The 17,824-nt window shown below is 34.9% G+C and overlaps 1 protein-coding gene across 1 annotated transcript in view; it reads left to right on the forward strand.

Annotated features, from left to right (window-relative positions):
- LOC118282473 (cell adhesion molecule 3-like) overlaps positions 1–17,824 on the forward strand; it is a 268,442-nt gene that overhangs the window by 33,091 nt on the left and 217,527 nt on the right. The window contains exon 2 of the mRNA XM_035603555.2: positions 17,376–17,549. Coding sequence (XP_035459448.2) covers positions 17,501–17,549 — 49 coding nt within the window. The 5' untranslated portion in view covers positions 17,376–17,500. The remainder of the gene's footprint in view (positions 1–17,375; positions 17,550–17,824) is intronic.

Raw genomic sequence — 17,824 nt, forward strand, 5'->3', positions numbered from 1 at the left:
GAGAGAGAGTTTCAGACTGTTACTGACTAAAATCCACTCTGTTTTTCTGCTACTGAAACCTAGGTATAGCTAGGTGCACGTTTGTGTACTATAAATCTAAAGCTTCTGTAGACTAAATATCCATAAAGGAAACCGATATTGTTGGCTATCGTAGTATTGTATATCAGATTCATTATATCACTTTACAAGGAGACTATGACTATGCTATTGTTGTCATGTACTTACTTAGGTATGCAGTAGATATGGGCTGGGTACCGATATAACACAGCTTGATAATACTTCTACTAGGCTCTCACTTTGGTCATTTAGTCGTACCTAAATGCAACTGCTGATTGTTAGGAAATAAGCTTACATTCCTAATAATCTGTCTAGTTAGCTTATAAATAATTTTTATTTTTGAAAAATAAAATAATCTTTATCTTTATTTATGTACCTAAGTAGAAATTCACGCAGAAATAGCGTAATACGAAAACAAAAATGTGATCTACAATATAAAAATAAATCGCTAAATGTGCTGGTATACGCAAATCTTGAGAACAGCTGAACCGAATTTGCTAATTCTTTTTTTGGTTGGCTTCATATTCTTGAGGTATTTATGTAAGAAAAAATAAATAAATATCGCAGATTTTTTTACGGCGAAACCAAGTTCGCAGGGTCCGTCAGTATTTTTTATAAAATATAAAAGAAGTAAGTTCTTAATTTGACTGTACGTTTTTAAAGTTTTTTATCTACCAGCGTATAACCAAAACTTTCAACCACTGACTTCATTGACCCGCCAGTGTCCGAGTAAATACTAGATACTGTTATTCGGTAATCGGATTACGTTCGTGTGGTATCGATAAGCAATATGTACTGTAGCAATATGTATCGAATCACCTCCCTATATAACCATAAACCATGTATAAGTAAATATGGGTTTGAGTAATGCCAATATAATGGTTGATTTTGTTGCTATGCTACTGTTGAGAGACATGTAACGTGAACGGAGTTTTGTTTTTCACTCTTATGTGCTCACGCCTCTACTGCACCTCGACTGTTAATCGTGTGAACGACGCGCCTTAGATTTTGTTCGCAAGGACTAATTGAGATAAAATATTTTGAGAAAAATTTCCGAGTCCTTATGTGTGTCAGCAAAAATGTCTACCAATGTGAAGTAAATGGAAATCCATCTAAACTAACGAGATTAAAATACACTTATCTTTAGACAGATGACAATTTGTGTTAGGTCAACACGCCTGAAAGGAACTAGAAAGAAACCTTAATCTCAGGACGTTTGAAAGTCGTTTTTCCATAGTAAAGTGTAAAATAACACCTTTAAACTACAGTGACGTCAAAATCAAAGTCAAATCATTTATTCCAGTTAAAACATATACTTAGGTACTTTTGAAACGTCAACAAAGAAAGAAATAAACAATAATCTGTCAGTCTGTTCGTCAGTGAAGCTAGATCCGTAGGTCCTAGGTCTGTTCCGTAATTGAAACAACATCATTACAAAAACATCAGCATAGAATACGCACTCCTAAACAATTGCAAATGACGATTAGCAAGCAATGAACGAATGATAAGATTAATGAATGGAACGAAGTAATTTACGCGCGATTACGCACAACTCATTCGCTTTCTTCATTTCACTTTGCATTCCCGCAGATCAACCTACACAAATCCATATCTGTCATTGGACTTACGACTTTAGATCAAGACAATAGAGTTGTAAATGTAATTTTACGGGAAGGTGTAGGTTGATGTGCTGTTCGTATTCTGTTCTCCCCACTCGCACTCCGTCGGGTAATTCGTTTGAATATTCTGAATTTAACTTCGTTCCACTTATCACGAGTCTGTATGCGCGTCTTCGCACGGAATTTTAAGGAAAAAAATGTCGTCTGATAATGGTTCCCGTGTGAATAGATATTGGGATTGAAATTTTTTCGTGGAATTTTGCTGTTGTTAAATCTGTAAAGTGATTAATGTTCTTTTAAATGGTATGCTAATGTATCGTGCGGTTTGTGCTTTTTTTACTAGATCAAATATTGTGTTTATGAAATAGCTGATTGATACCGTTTAGTTTTTGGACAGAAAATCTTTATTCTAGAAGAAGTAAATATTTTTATTTCATTTAGTTTCATAGGTATTTTTATATGTTAAAAGCCGGTAAAGGCGAAGACAGATCACCTGAAATGCCAGAGGTGTTACAAGAGCGTTGCCTTTTGGGGTTTAGGAATTTAAGGGTTGTTGTGGAATCGGTGAATGGGAAGATTGGGAAGGGGAGTAATTAGGCTTCCGGTAGCTCACACAACGAAACACAAAGCAAGCGTTATTTAAGGTCTGATTTCTGTGAAGCCGTGGTATCCCCCTGGTCAAGTCGGCCCATTCGTGCTGAAGTATGACACTCCCATGCTTTTTCACTAGGTTAAGTTTTCATAGCAACTAAAAATACATATATTATGTGAGTGTATTTTCTTTGAACAAAATTTTAGAAAAATAACACTTGTGCATTTGAACCAAATAGAAGTCCAACTTCAGTATAAACTATAAAGTTAGCCGAGAAAATAACACCACACGTCCACTGCGTCTCAAAACCCGCATATGCGAATATTGTTTACAGTTTAACACGATCCAAACAAACTTAAACTTCTGTAATACTAAATCATGTGTCACTGTTGACCTAAAACTCTACTATCCCAACTTATCTGCTCCGTAAACGATGCAAAGGAACTGTCAGCTACGAAAAAAGTAAACTAGACTGTAAGCTGAAGACACACAGTATATTTTCGTGTATCAAACGGTAATAGTGAATTCCGGGTAGGTGTTTCTATTCTCCGATATCTGTGATGCGATCGGGACTAGGCTGTTGTTTCCTTATTTCAAGAAATACCTATATAAAGGATGAGTGACATTTTGCTGGATTAATTTAGAGCTAGAAGCTTGAAGTACGATGGTTTAGGAAGATTTAGTGGGCAGTTTTAGATCGTGGTTTTGTGAAGTATCTTAGTACAGTGTGATTGTGCCTATAAGGGTTGTAAGACAATGCGGCTGCCAATTGTTTGGTCCAAGGTATTTTAAGATGCTGGTGATGAGGGTATCTATTGTTCTAGTTTGCTACTGTTTGTAAGATCGATCGTCTATTGAAAGGGTTTTTTGAATTCTGTTCTATGTTGTGTTTTGAATAGTTTCTTAGAATATTGCTATCTTGAAATCTGGGGACTGATTGAAATGTTACATTGTTGAATTATTGCTGCAATAGCAATAACGCAAATAAATGGCAGTAAGAGGTCGAATGTAGGGTTGCGTGGTAGCTAACAAACTGGCTGCCGTGCAACGTGTGTCGGGTTCAATTCCCGCAAGAAACCACTTTTTACGTTACTTCGGTGATTATTTTTCAGACTAGATTGAATTAGGTACTGTTATTTATTATTTTTATTTTTTAACAGCTTTTACGATGATTTGAATAAACAATACTAAGCAACAAATCGTATTTACCTTTAGTTTGTTAATTCTAAATAAACCTTAAAGTTAAAAATAAAAATTTTCAAATTCGTACTCTCTGTTTAACACCATGTTTAAATTCCACAAAAATCCCCTTTTATTATTAAATTTCCCCCAAATTTAAGACCGTACTGCAACAAACCTGCAGTGTATGATTTGCATCGACGATTCAGAGGTAATCAGCTTAACGTGGTCCGGATGAAAAAAGGTAATGGACTGTAAAAAACGGCTATGTACTATATAACCCGGTGTTTTGATTCGGTGAACTTGTACGGAACTATAAGCTTTTTGGGAATATTGGAAAATGTACCGTATTTTTATGGTTTACGGTATATTTTTGGAGATTCGATCGTGTGTGGTTTTGGATACATAAAATATTGGCTCGTGTTTCTTTCTTATATGTTAAAAGCAGGGTGTGCGTGAAAGATATGTCCACTTTTTGTCAACCCGGGAACTAAACTTTTTAACTTAAAAAGGTTTATGAAAAGAATAGTGTAGATAACTAATTTTTATTTTAATGTCCGTCTTGTAGATAATTTTAAAACATTAGACATGTATTTTTTTATTTTCTTACGGAAACAAATACTTTCTAAGATATATTTATAATATATAGATTAGATTATAAAATATCGTTGGACGTCACTTCTAGGTACGTTTTATACGTAGAAGTGACGCATATGCTCCCACTCCTAAACTTTGATTCGATTTATCTAAGTATATTTTTTTATACGACAAATTAAAAAGAAAACGTGTCTAATATTTTTTCATTACCTAACTGACACTGACTACCCCGTAATCATCCTCATTGTATTCATCTTGCTTACAACACTTCAGATTCTCACATGATAGTTTATTTAATATTATGGAAAGTTATACACTCTACCTTTATGGCATAATACATACAAATAACTCACTGATATTTCGTATACGTATATAATTATTATTGTATGTTGCAAATACATATTTGTTGAAGCCACAACACAGGATAGCGGTCAATTGCCCGCTCAATGACAATGTCACTGTCTGAACCAGTCACCACGATATTGAATATCAAAAATACATCAAACAGGAACATATATATCTACAATATTAATTATTAGCAATAATAGGTTAGAGTTTGGTATGGTAGGAAGTGATTGGTTCGTTAAGGTTTTTCTGGTGTTTTCGTTTGGATTCCACCAATCATATTCATTGGTACACATAGCTTAGAAATAGAAATCATTTATTTGCAAAAAATTTAGGTACAGATATGATGTTATGTAAGTATGTCCCGATACATTTTGCCTTACGGCGTGCAAAATTATTAACTTATGAATACATTGGCAAGTTGCTACAGATCCAGTTAACATTTTTATAATTATATTAAATTGAGATACAACTCAACCTAACGTAATCATAACTATGATAGACAAAAAAACAAAGTATATGTACTTAAAGGCACAAAAACACCAAAAAAAAACCAATATAAATTACCATAGTGTAATAATTTAGAGTTAGGCACACGCACACACATACAATTCGACATAGAGTTACATTTTTTACAATCAGCATTTAATAAATATAATTATATATATATATATATATATATATATATATATATATATATATATATAGGTATTACTGGCACAAAACAGCACTGATGGAAACGAACTCAATTTAGCTATTTTTTTTATATGGAGAGATGCGTGCTTTGAATGCTTGTTAAGGTGTGCTATGGATGGCTTCCTTACTATCCATATACTCGAGATGCGCATCTTCCTCGCAAAGCTTCTTTGCGGCGGCGCATCTTCATAGCACATCTTACTCGCATAACTACACAGCTTAATATCAGTGGAAACGGTCACATAGTTTCACAGCTTAGCTATTACATCTCGTAACGTAGCTACATAGCGCAAATCTGGTGGAAAATCACCCTTAGGTCGATAACTACTATGTTTACCCTAACCGGTCATGCTCCTATCCAAATTCCAACTGAGAATCTCATTCATGGAATTCTACGGAACCAAATCGGATTTAGATTACACTGAATAAATGATTGCTTCTAACACAGTACAAACATTGAGTTACTGATTATTTAGTTGACATTGGAAAATACCTACATCACATCAACGGCCTATAAGTGGCCACTGCTGACCAAAGGCCTTCTTGTATGGAGAAGGTTTGAGCATTAATCACCACCCTTGCTCAAAGCGAGTTGGCGATTTCAAACTTATAATCATAAATTATAAGCCCAGGTAACAGCTTCAATGACAGAAGTAATAGTCGCTTTTCCCAGTATTTTTAGCTACTGAGATTTCGTCAGAAGTATTTTAAATTAAAAACTTATTTACACTGTTATGTGAAAAGTTTTGACACAATAACAATTAGTCTAAACACATAGCTGTAACTAAGTTCCTTACTAGTTTATCTTCTAATTAAAAAACTTGGACTTAGCAACAAGAAAAATAATTAAAGAGCAACTTTCGCCCGAAATGGGGGCAGATCGAACAAATCCCCGTAAATAGGGGACATCTACTATAAATAAGAAGAGACAAACACTCGAGTAATTGTCGCCGTCTACGTAATTAGAAGTTATAGCGATTGCAACTAACAAACAACGCTTTTACGTAATTTATCGTCGAATTTCGACAATTGCCATTCGGTACTTAGCTACGTTTTAATTTATTACCTTATGCCGCTTTCGATGGCAACTTTTAATGTAATATTTTATGGAATTAAAACTGTTATGTTATTTGTACAAGTTAAGGCGACTTCGTAAGTGATAATTGAGTTGTAATAATTAAAATGTTAGCCGAGGGGAGCCGGCGGCTGAAAAATATGGAGGAAAAAGATGTAGATAAATTGACGCAGACGGGAGCATGATAATAATCATTTTTCATTTGAAGTTTTAAAAATAATTTCAGTATGTATTTGAGTTGGGGAAGATTTAATTGTTTTCGTGATTTGGTGAAATTAAATATGACTTGGAAAAATATAATAAGAAAATTAGAACAGTGCTAGATGCAATGTCTTTAAATCTACATCTAGTGAAATGTTACAAAAAATAAACACTTTTTAAAGCAGTAACGAGAAAAACTGTTGAACAAAAAGTGTAACAATTTTTATAAATTATGACTCCCCATAAAAATAGTGTTCGATAAAGTTGCCAATATTAAAATATGTTCGCCATTAATCGGCTATTTCATACAATTGACGTTATTATAGTTATTTATGCAGCCGATTAAGTCTGATTAAGTGGCGATTCACACATCAGCGGGCTGCGGTCCCTGATATTGACGGCCATTAAATGTTGTTCCATTTTACATTCGACGGACAACGTGTGACATGACTTGGTTCATCTATTTTGTGTAATAAAAGTTGATTGGTAAAGAAACACGTTGGATATTGTTATTGTAGGTAAAGTTAAATGTTTCTTGATTGGTTAGGTGTTTGTAAATTGTAGATTTTTGCTTTGAATTTCATAATTTATAGCCAGTGAATATACCCTCATTATATCAATGATTTTAGCCAGTGACTGCCACGGATTGGTGATGTCGACTGTTGATGTAATTAACTTCACAGGAAATAGTCACAGTAATATTATAAATGTGAAAGTTTGAATGTTTATCCGTCAATCATGCTGAAACTAATGAACGGATTTTGATAAAAATTGGTACACAGACAGGGTATGAGCTGACTTGGGTGATACAATACTTTTTATCCCACGGAAACGCGGGCAAAGCCGCTGGCAGAAGCTAGTAATTAATAAATTAAAATGTACCACTACAATCTACCTCACATAATCTCTTAATCCTCAGTTCACGAACGGACCAACACTCCTACTACTGAAACAGTTAACAAGCAAGATGTTATCTGTATCCATTAAATTACCTAGTGTTCCACTAAATATATAATGCTGACATTTACATTCACCACACAACACCATACAAAAGGGGGTGTTAATGGGATAACCCCTATCAATTCATTGGGATTGTAGTACCCTATGTGTAGGTTTGTGTTTAGAAGGAGGTGCTATTGTGGTGATAGAAGTTTTGTGGCGATAGGGTTCAGTGACCTAGTGAGTTAAGTTATATAAAAATTAGACACTTGCTTGTGCGACGTTCGTAGCGTCATTTGTTGTGCAATGCCGCTCATAGCTGAGAGTTCCGACGGGGCTTGAAATTAGTCGAGTTACTTCGTTAAATAATTAAATGGTGAAGTCGCTATGATATTGATTCATAATGATACGTTTTTGTAACTTGAAATATGGAAATTAAGTTTAGTGTTAAAGGTGTGATAGGTTCTTCTCCGAATTTAAAAAATCTGTCATCTGTGCGAAACAACATCATATCTGAGTAATGCAGACTTTATAAGGAAATAAATAGAAAATCGTTACCAAAACGAAAATGTTATTAAATTATTTTGTTTAGTTACCAAGGTTTTAATACGCCACAATTCAAAGTAACAATAGTTTACTTCAAACATTTTGTTCTAGAACAAAATTCCCAGCAAATTCTAACAAAATTAGACCTTGGGAAGCAACACAGAATAGAACAGAGAAAATATTACGAATTCTATACGAAAACTGCCTCAAGATTCTTGGCCATTAAGCAATGTTACAATATGAGAAACATTGCTAAGACTTAGCAATAATTCAGAAAATTTTCAAGTAGTGCAAGCTATATTTCATTTTAGAACATTTTATCTTGAGATAGTCGGCGCCTTACTTCAGTCCGTGTCTCTGAAACTCCTGTTTATAATCCGCACCTTTAAAGTTTATTTTGCACAAGTTTGTGACTATTTCAGCTCACTGTGCAGGTTTGTGCATGGACGAAATGTAAATTAATATGTTGTAATATTATTTTCGTTTGGTATTTAATTGAAAATGATTTTATTACTGCGTTACTCAGAGTCATTTAACGATTGCTTAACCCAGTCTGTAGCAATTATTTTTAGAACAAAATCTTTACTATGGAATAGTTTTAGTAATCATTAAATCTCTCTAAGTACGGCAGTTTAATTATTACATGGGACTTATGACATGACATATTATAATTTGTTAAAAGTGGATGTACGTTGTACAGTGGCTTTACGTGCCATAATGTGCCTTTTACATATTATTAAGTTTTATTAGTGTAATTAATGTCAGAAAATTTTAATACTATTGCTAATCGTTATCAGTTTTGAGTGGTTATTATTTTGTATGAGCTATAGGATTTCTTGTTATTTGTATTTTGAAATTAAATAACTAAATGAAAAATATACTAAAATGTATTCAATACCAATCATAGTAGCATACTAAAGCAACACACAAAACTAAGAAAACAGCTCGGTAGGCAAAAACAGTAGACGATATCGACCAATAACTCAATACATAAAACTACATACATAATACGGCAATACAATCACTTGCCAATTCTCCATTCAACCAATCAGACTTCTTTCTTTCCTTACAAACATATCTTTAGGAAAAATGTCAAGCCAATTTTATCCATTCATGAATTTACGACGTACAAACAAATCAAAACACGGTACAAACAATGGTCTATAAATCTTGCTGGCAATTTCAGATGCGATCTTGTGAATCGGGCCAGGTACCGTGTTATCGCGCATAAGTGACGTATTATTTGTTTCAAATGGCCCTCTAATAAAATACACAAACTGTATAGTTTTGATTTATTAGGCCTTTGTTAGAGGCAGGAAGGTCGCGTTTATTGGTCCCAATATCAAAAGGGTTCAGAAATTATTGCGCGTTATTTGAAGGAAATCTCGTAACTCAGAGCTGAAACGCAAATGACTGCCCACTAAATCTAGAGACATATTTGGATTATGAACACTATTAGCTAATCATATCACGGTCCACAGTATGTATAAGAAATTGTAGTCCTACATATTTGTAGTCATAAAAAATGTTTATATAATTACATTAAAACAATTGTACAACATAATATTTACAACTAAGACAGAAATCTTAAAAAATGCGATATACAATGTACACCCACTTTTCACCATTTGTGTTATACATAAGTCCCATGTAATAGGGGGTGAACCTATTGTCATACTGGGCACAATTCCAGACTCCGTGCTACTACTGAGAAATTTTCGAAAAACCGAAAAAAGCCCAGCAGTTCTTTACCCGACCCGGGAATCGAACCCGAGACCCCTTGTCCGGCAGCCGCATTTGCTACAACAAGACCAACGAGGCAGTTAACTAAACATTATTTAATATTTATGAAGCATCAAAAATAGTATTTTTTTCCGCATCGACATCAAATAATTAGTCAATTCTATAATTAGTTAAAAGCTTTAAAAGAAATTAGAAAATATGACGATTACGTTAAATAAAGACCACCATTCAGCATTCATTTGGCGTAAAATATTGACATCTCTGTGAAGTTTTCATCTTAGTTGAGGAATGCCAGGGGAAATCAAAACTTATTTATTTCTTATGGAGAGTTCTACTAACATGATTCAAAGAAGACAGGCACTACTGGTAAATAACGTTGAAGATTAGTTTCCTTGTGTAGAGCACTACGTTTTAAAATCATATTGTTTGACTTAAAATCGTGTACACAAGTGCAAATGGCATTCATAAAGCTTTTTTAAGGGGGAAAATCATCCAATGACTCCTGATTTTCAAGTCGGAGCGCTGGTAAACCCGCTAAATAGTCCGCAGCTCCGGATCAGGCATCAGCCGTACTGGGCCTCATCTGTGCCAACACGACGCGCCGTACGCACGGGTCTGGTTCTGGTCGGGCGGTGAGCTACCCTTGGTCGCCATTCACAGACCCCCACTTACGGTGACCGGAGATAGTCGCGCAATCTTCGATGTTCTTAAAACCTAGAACAAAAAATATTTTGAATGAAATGAAGTGTACCTTATTATGTAAACTACCAACACCACGTACCGTAACCTATTTGGCAGATTGGAGCATACATTTATATACGAGTACAACAATGTTCTCTGACCTCCAATCCCCAAAGCGTAAGAGATTATAAGCTATCACAAAAAACTAAGAATACACAATTTTCACCGTACACTTGCGGCCATTAACGTCGCACAAATAAAAATATATACAAAAGAATCAAGAACAATTTGAGCGGTGCATTTAAACTGAACACAGGTAGATAGTGTCAGTGGCAATCGCGTAGCCCGGAGCGCTCAACTCGCAGGTGCACGCCGAATTATACACATAGAAGGCGGAAAACAGCGAATTGAGGCGAGAATTTTGTGCGAATTTCGCCGCGATAACGCCCCGTCCGATTGTCCGCCGCTGACGTCTGGGAACAATTTTCACTGTTTTATTTTTGTACATGTACATTGTTCTTTTGTAATGAAGTGTAGTGTGCAATCGCGTCCCGCTCACCGAGAATAAATTGCTGCGAATTTCGTCAGTTTGGCGTTATTAAAATCTTTGCGGAATATCGAAGTTTGTGATAAAGTTGAAAACATTTCTCGGTGAGCGACGCTTTTGGGAGCAGCGATTGAACTACCGAAGACTTTTATCCTATAGTCTGTATTTATTCATGTAAAGAAACATGTCAAAATAATAGCTTGAATTATGTTTAAAAAAACGTTTGGAAGTATCACGTCCACTGTTACATATAAATATAAGAAACACCAAATACTATCACGGCGTACGTAGTTTTATGTAATGTAAAGGACCTTTGGCCTTGCCCGCGGAGATATCAAATTATATAAAGAGAAAAATTCTGGGGAAACAGCGGAAAAGTGTTGAATAGGAAAGTAAAATATTTGTGTATTTTACGGGTAAAAGCTACAATACGGTTGGTACAGATCGTGCGATATTGTTCGTGCGGTAAGATATGGTTTTCCTAACAATTTCACTGTGGGCGGTTTTTTTGGCACGAATGTATAAAACGGGCACGATTGTACTAAAGGTTAGATTCATTCGATTGTTGTTGTAAGTGATTTTAGATTTATCAAGTTATTTTTCTTTGAGATTGTACCGTTTATAATGAAAACCTGCAAAATACGTATGTTTGTTACTTAGTCACGTCAAAACGGTTGAAACTGACATCTACGTATTCACCATACCCTATTTTTGATAAATGATAGATCTAACATTATGAGAAATTTAATAATTTAAATCAATCCCTTGAAGGAATAAAACCCTTCCACTCAATGGTCGGAGTATTGATACAAAAAAATGAAACCATAACTAAATATAGAGAGATTTCCTGACCAAATGAACGTTAAAAAAACTCGCCGGTAAATATTATTGTAACAACTAGAGAATCCTTATTAATTTACTCTTAACAAACAAAGTCTTAACAAAAGAATACCAGAGAAGCTTCAAGTGGTAATTACAACGTTGACTCTCACGGCAACACTTTTAAACTATGAGACATATAGCTCAGTAATAAAATGCTCTAGCGCTACGATGTCAGTATAGATGGTACCAAAGATATAGCAATTTGATCTTTATGTACTTCACGTAGTATTGTTACAAAGTTGAATATCGTGTTTTGTGAAAAGAGTTCTCTTTATTACTTTGTTAGAATATTTAAGTAGTTTTAGACCGAGTTTAGTATCACTGACTAAGGGTGTCTTTCCAACAGAGATGTGCTATGTTACATAGCTATAGATGCTGGTGGAAATGGACTCAGCTAAGCTATGTTTTTTATATGGAAAGATGCGTGCTATGGATGACTTATGGTGCGTTCCAATAACCTACCGATCGGTAGATTTGCCTACCAGAGGTAGAATTTTGACACATTTTGTATGGAGCTTATCTACCGATCGGTAGGTTATTGGAATGTGCCGTTACCTACTATCGATACATGGTCTATTTGAGTAGCGCATCTTCCTCGCACAGCTGCAAAGCTTAGTATCAGTGGAAACGGTCACATAGTTTCACTGCTTAGCTATTACATCTTCGTAGCATAGCTACATAACACATCTCTGGTGAAAAAGCACCCTAAGACGCAAGTTCCCCATTTGAGTAATTCCCGAAATTGGTTCTAATGAGTAGATTCTAATAGATCTACATTACATCTATAGAGATATAGATTAAAAATATATATAATTCGATCCCGTTGACTGGGGGATATTCAATAATTCATTACTAATTTCCTTGACTCAGGGCTTTAGCCTACCCATTTCCAACGCAGGGCTCAAGGAGAAAGAACGATAATATTAATTATTCTGAAAAAAAAGGTTAAGGATTGAAACTCACAACCTCAGTCCATCGACCCTCCCACCACGAGACCGCAGCGACAGATTTTAATTAAAACTCCCCCTTTTTATTAAAACTACCATCTAAATAAAGAACCTACGACAGTCTTTTAAAAAGATTCTAAAGCAAAAGATGTAATGAAGTTCAGAAAGGAGTTTGGTCAATGTGGGAGTGACATTCATGGCCGTACTATTCAGAGGTATAAAACATAGAGGGGTGCTCTTTACCAATTTACCCTAGTTAGTGAACCTAAATGAAGGTGCATCAAAGCTTTGAAGTATGACTAAAAGGTCTTGAAAGAGTCGGTTTTAGGAATGCGCTTTTTGTCAGCACTTCTGGCTTAAGTGGGAGAAAAATAAGACTGAAGTGAAGATGGTATTGTTGTGGCTTGTTTGGTGATATTTGAAGTACTTATCCGTTTGTAGATGTTCAAGATTAAATTTAAACTTAAATATATACTTTATATTTTATCAATTTATGCTTATATTTCTATAATAATAACTATTGCGAGATATACTAAATGAACTAAAAATCACGGTTTACGTACATATATTAATGGAAAAATCAGTAGGTAGGCTGCGCAATGTCGCCGCATCTATGCACGCTGCTCGTGATAAAGAGTCCCTCAGTGACTGAAAACTAGTAGAGCTTATCTCCGTTAATGTATGTGAGTAAACCGTGATTTTTAGTTAATTTATGATTATTTTCATTTATAAATGAAACTACACTTATTCATAGTATAGGAAACTGGGTAACAACAATTAAAGAGCGCTATTGGGTTCTCGCTAGGCTCATAGCCCATTAGAAATCATGACACGTTCTGCTTATAAAAAGGCGTGGAAATAATATCGAGTTGCATCTACTGTGTATTTGGGTCAACCGAGTGCCACACGATATTATACGATAGATATTTTTTTACCCTTTTCTTCATGTCATTAGTGATTTTATGAACGTTTTATCGCTTGTCTGCAGCATATCATACCAATTTTTCTGAAATAGGGGTAAAAATGAATATAAGTCATGCGTTTTATTGGCAGGTCATTAACCCTAGATTAGAATCACAAACTCCCTTTGTACTCTTATCGCTTCATCCCACAGACTGTTGAAATCTATTAACTTGATATCACTAGAGATGATCAGTCATCTATGCGAGCACTAGGTCATCGATTCTCCCATTTTATGACCCATAAAGAAAGTAGTAGCATAGTCACAAAAGTACTTAAATATCGCTGGCATCAGAAAACGTATAAAAAATTATAAAACCTAATACTGTTATTAAAGCTGGCCCGATGTTCGTGTTCGGTCAAGCGCGTTCGGGAACTGCTCCAAAGCTTTTAATCTACCCAATAAAGTTCAAGACTCCTTATAAAAAATATTATTGGTCTCTTGCCTTCGATAGGATCGGAAGCATGGCCGCGGGCTACGAGGATCGATGTCAAATGGATTTTAATTACTTTGTCCATTTGTGAGCGTTCAAAGTTAAAAGTTGAATCGGTTTCTTGAATTATTGTTATTGTATGCGGGTCTACTCAAAGGGGTTTTTCTGTTTATATTCAAATGTAATAGTATTTATAAATACGTATGTATGAGAGGTGTGTAAATATGACATGTGGTTTTTTGAGGATGATATGTCTGTGTTTACATGTTTCAAATAAATGTATTTATGTAATGGTTTAGCTTAAGTGAATACATGAAAGTGATAGTTAATGCATCATGGCAGAATCAAAAAAAATAAAATAAATAATAATAATAAACAAAATTTTACCCAAAAAATATTCAATGGAATTTGAATTATACAACAACAAAAACAACGAACCATTATAAAACAATCGAGGCCTTAAAAATTTCATCAAGAAAAGAATTTAATAGCAGCGAAATCGCCGGAAGGGTTTAAACATATTGAAATAACATCGAAGTCGACCGGGTCCAATTATCTAAAGAAACCGCAAAGGTCCACAATCCACGGAGTCCGCATTCAGGCATCACTCAACGACCGATTGAAAAATGTCGTGCCAGCTAACGGACCTATTTAATTAACTTTTCCGGGCATTATGACCGGTTTATACCCGGTTTTTATGCCCGACCCGGGCATTGTGTGGACTCAATATCGGTTGCTTTATTGTCGACAGTTCGACTCGCAGGAGTCTTTGTCAAGTGGTCGGTAGAGTTACATTATAAGGTCGGGTAGTTCGCCATTAACCGAATGTAGATCCGGGTAAGTCGTAAACGGTAGTTGTTGCCGTTTATTACCCGTTAACTGATCGATTTCGAGGTAAACAATACGGTTTATGTACACGATGAGGCGATAGCTGTATCTAATACAGAGTTGTTTTCTTTACTGCATGATGCCAATGTTATTTATGTTTTCTTTAGATATGTTTGCAAGGTTTTATTCACCGAATGTGTTTGAAATAAACGTATGGGAGTTACTATGTTAAAATTGACTTCATTTTAATAATTTTTAGTGAAACACTGATTACTACTGAGATTTCTGAGCCTGAAAACTGAGAAAACCAATACCATACCATATACGAGATACAACTAACGAATCACATACAAGTAACTAGCAAAAACTAAACAGAAAAAATAAAAATGTATGAAAATATTCTCCTCGTACAAACATCGATTACACCGGCGGGTAACCATTAAATTGATTTCCTTCAATGCTCTAACGTTTCCTTGATAGGTTAGTGAGGGTACATTTTTTATCACTCGCCGGGGGCGCGGTGATCAATCATTTACGTAGGAATACTGGGATGCCGCGTTACGTAAAATATTTTACTGATTCTTTAATACTAACTCTAATGTATTACGAATGTATAAATTAATGTCTTTCTTTTGTTACACTTTGCTCATACAAAATTACCAGAAAAGAGTATTTTTTGGGTAATATTTCTATTTTTTTTAATGTATGAGCCGGTAAACTTGCAGTCGGATCACCTGATGGTAAGCAATCCGCCTCCCATGCACACCAAAAACACCAGAGGCGTTACAACCGCGTTGCCTTTTGGTGGTTAGGAATTTACGGGTTGTTGGAGAATCGGGGATTGAGAAGATTGAGGAGAGGAGCCTACGGTAATCTCACTCACACAACGAAAAAAAACGCAAGCGTTGTATCACTTCGGTCAACCAATAATATCTAAATGAATCTTAAAACCACGTCAAATAGATTATCAGATTTTCAATCTACTAATTCTAAAAAAGAGGTGCTCTAAGATTGAAAAAAATAGTTACGTACTTTTACCTAAGATATCTTAATCAGCTTTAAGTAAGCAAGCGTAGTTAAAGTAATAGGCAGTTAATCCGTGTGTTTATAACTTAGCTAAGCCAAGTTAGCTCCTTCCTTTAAAGCATTTCCTTGTAAACTCCAAGAATAAATAAAGGTTTTACTTAGAAATAAGTTTCATAATTACTTAACGTTAATATTCCGTTAATTTAATTTTCAACTCAATATTAATTTCACTTATCGAAAGTTGTTAAATTGTCTAAAGCAGGCTAAGGTCGAGGAAAAACGGGGCTTAGGTATTTTGTTACTGGAAATGGTATTAATTAAATAAGCTAAGTAGTCTCGTTATAGGAACTAATCTAGTACTCAAAGATCTTAGGCCATTTGAGAGATCAATTTAATTATAATTGTAGAGTTTCTTGGCAAGGAACTCGATATAGACTGTATTGCTCAATTTTATATTCTTTAGGTTAAAGCAGTAGTTTTTTTATTACGGTTCTCGGTAACTGTTAGGTCAAGTTAGCGCAAAAATATGTTGTTTTAAGATTCGTTAAAGAAGGTAAATTTAAAAACGTATATATTTTCTTTTTAATTGTTTTTTAACTCAAGTTTTTTACACGGACGCGACGTAGTTGAAACTTTGAATAGATTCTTGAATCTAAAAGTTATTGATTACAAATATGTTATAACATGAAAAGACGTTATTCTATCCGACTACTTTCATACTAAACATAGATTTACACAATCATATATAAATAAAGTCAGCATAGTATATTTTACGTACATTTCACATCACATTTTGTACGATCCGGGTCAATTTCCGTATCTTCAGTACCCAATTAAATAGGTGCTATTGACAAAAATGTTGGCCCAACGGAATTGGGCACATACTTATACTTCGCTTTGAGTAGTACATCTCAACTTTGACATTTACATACATTCGGTGGCTACGCCGTAGCAAGTCTACGCCGTAGCGGAAGCTACGCCGTAGCCGTAGTTGTAACTTTACACGTTCTAATTTTATACGTTCCTTTTTGGGAATATGTTATTACTTTGCAGTATTGGATTAGTAAAATTCTTGGAAAATTCTGAATAAAACGCCAAAAGAAAATTAAGACTATTAATAGTAGAATAAAATAGTAGCCATTCTAAAAACAGAGATTAGTATGATCGCAAAAAAGTTTTCCCAGAGCTACAAAAAAAGGTTGAAGTGTATCCGAAAACAATTTTCACTAGAGTTTAATGCTAACTAATTTGGACTAGTAAATAACGCTTCAGGCACTAAAATGAATCCCGACTAACCCACAACCTTGCCCGGTTATAAAATAAACATTTTAGGCCCCTTTTATAACTAATAAACTATTTCGAACAAACATTTTATGGCCCTAAAATATTTATCCGAAGTAGTTCCGGCTTTTCGAAAGATATTTGCCGTAATTTACGTGAACGAACCCTTCCTTAATTAAAATCTATGTTCTTTGTTCCAGGTGTTAGAACATTCTGGAAGCTGTGACGTCATGGAGACTCCGTTGTTTTGATGTGAACGGGGAATTATTTGAATTTGGAAGTGTTGTGATGTCTCGGCATTAGTGATGAGACTGTTTATGTGAAGATGGGAACGTTGTGGTTCGGGGTCACGTTGCTCATTTGTTGGATCTCTGGTGAGTACATTTAAAATTTCACAATCTCAGTATGTAGGTATCTCGGCCAAGTATTTGGGTCACCCGTAATTTCAAACGTATTTAACTTGGAAGATGTTGCTGAATGGATGTAATAAAAGATTCTGCCTTACATCACGTTTGGAGATGAGTTCCTATTTAATATAGCTCCGCCGATAAGTACGGTCTTGTTCACTATTGTCAATTCAGACTAATAATAGCGGTATGGATATTATATTTCATTTCGTGCGGGCACGAGGGATTAATTCCAACCACAG

The sequence above is a fragment of the Spodoptera frugiperda genome, chromosome 20 (assembly GCF_023101765.2).
Source record: "Spodoptera frugiperda isolate SF20-4 chromosome 20, AGI-APGP_CSIRO_Sfru_2.0, whole genome shotgun sequence".
Classification (NCBI taxonomy): domain Eukaryota; kingdom Metazoa; phylum Arthropoda; class Insecta; order Lepidoptera; family Noctuidae; genus Spodoptera; species Spodoptera frugiperda.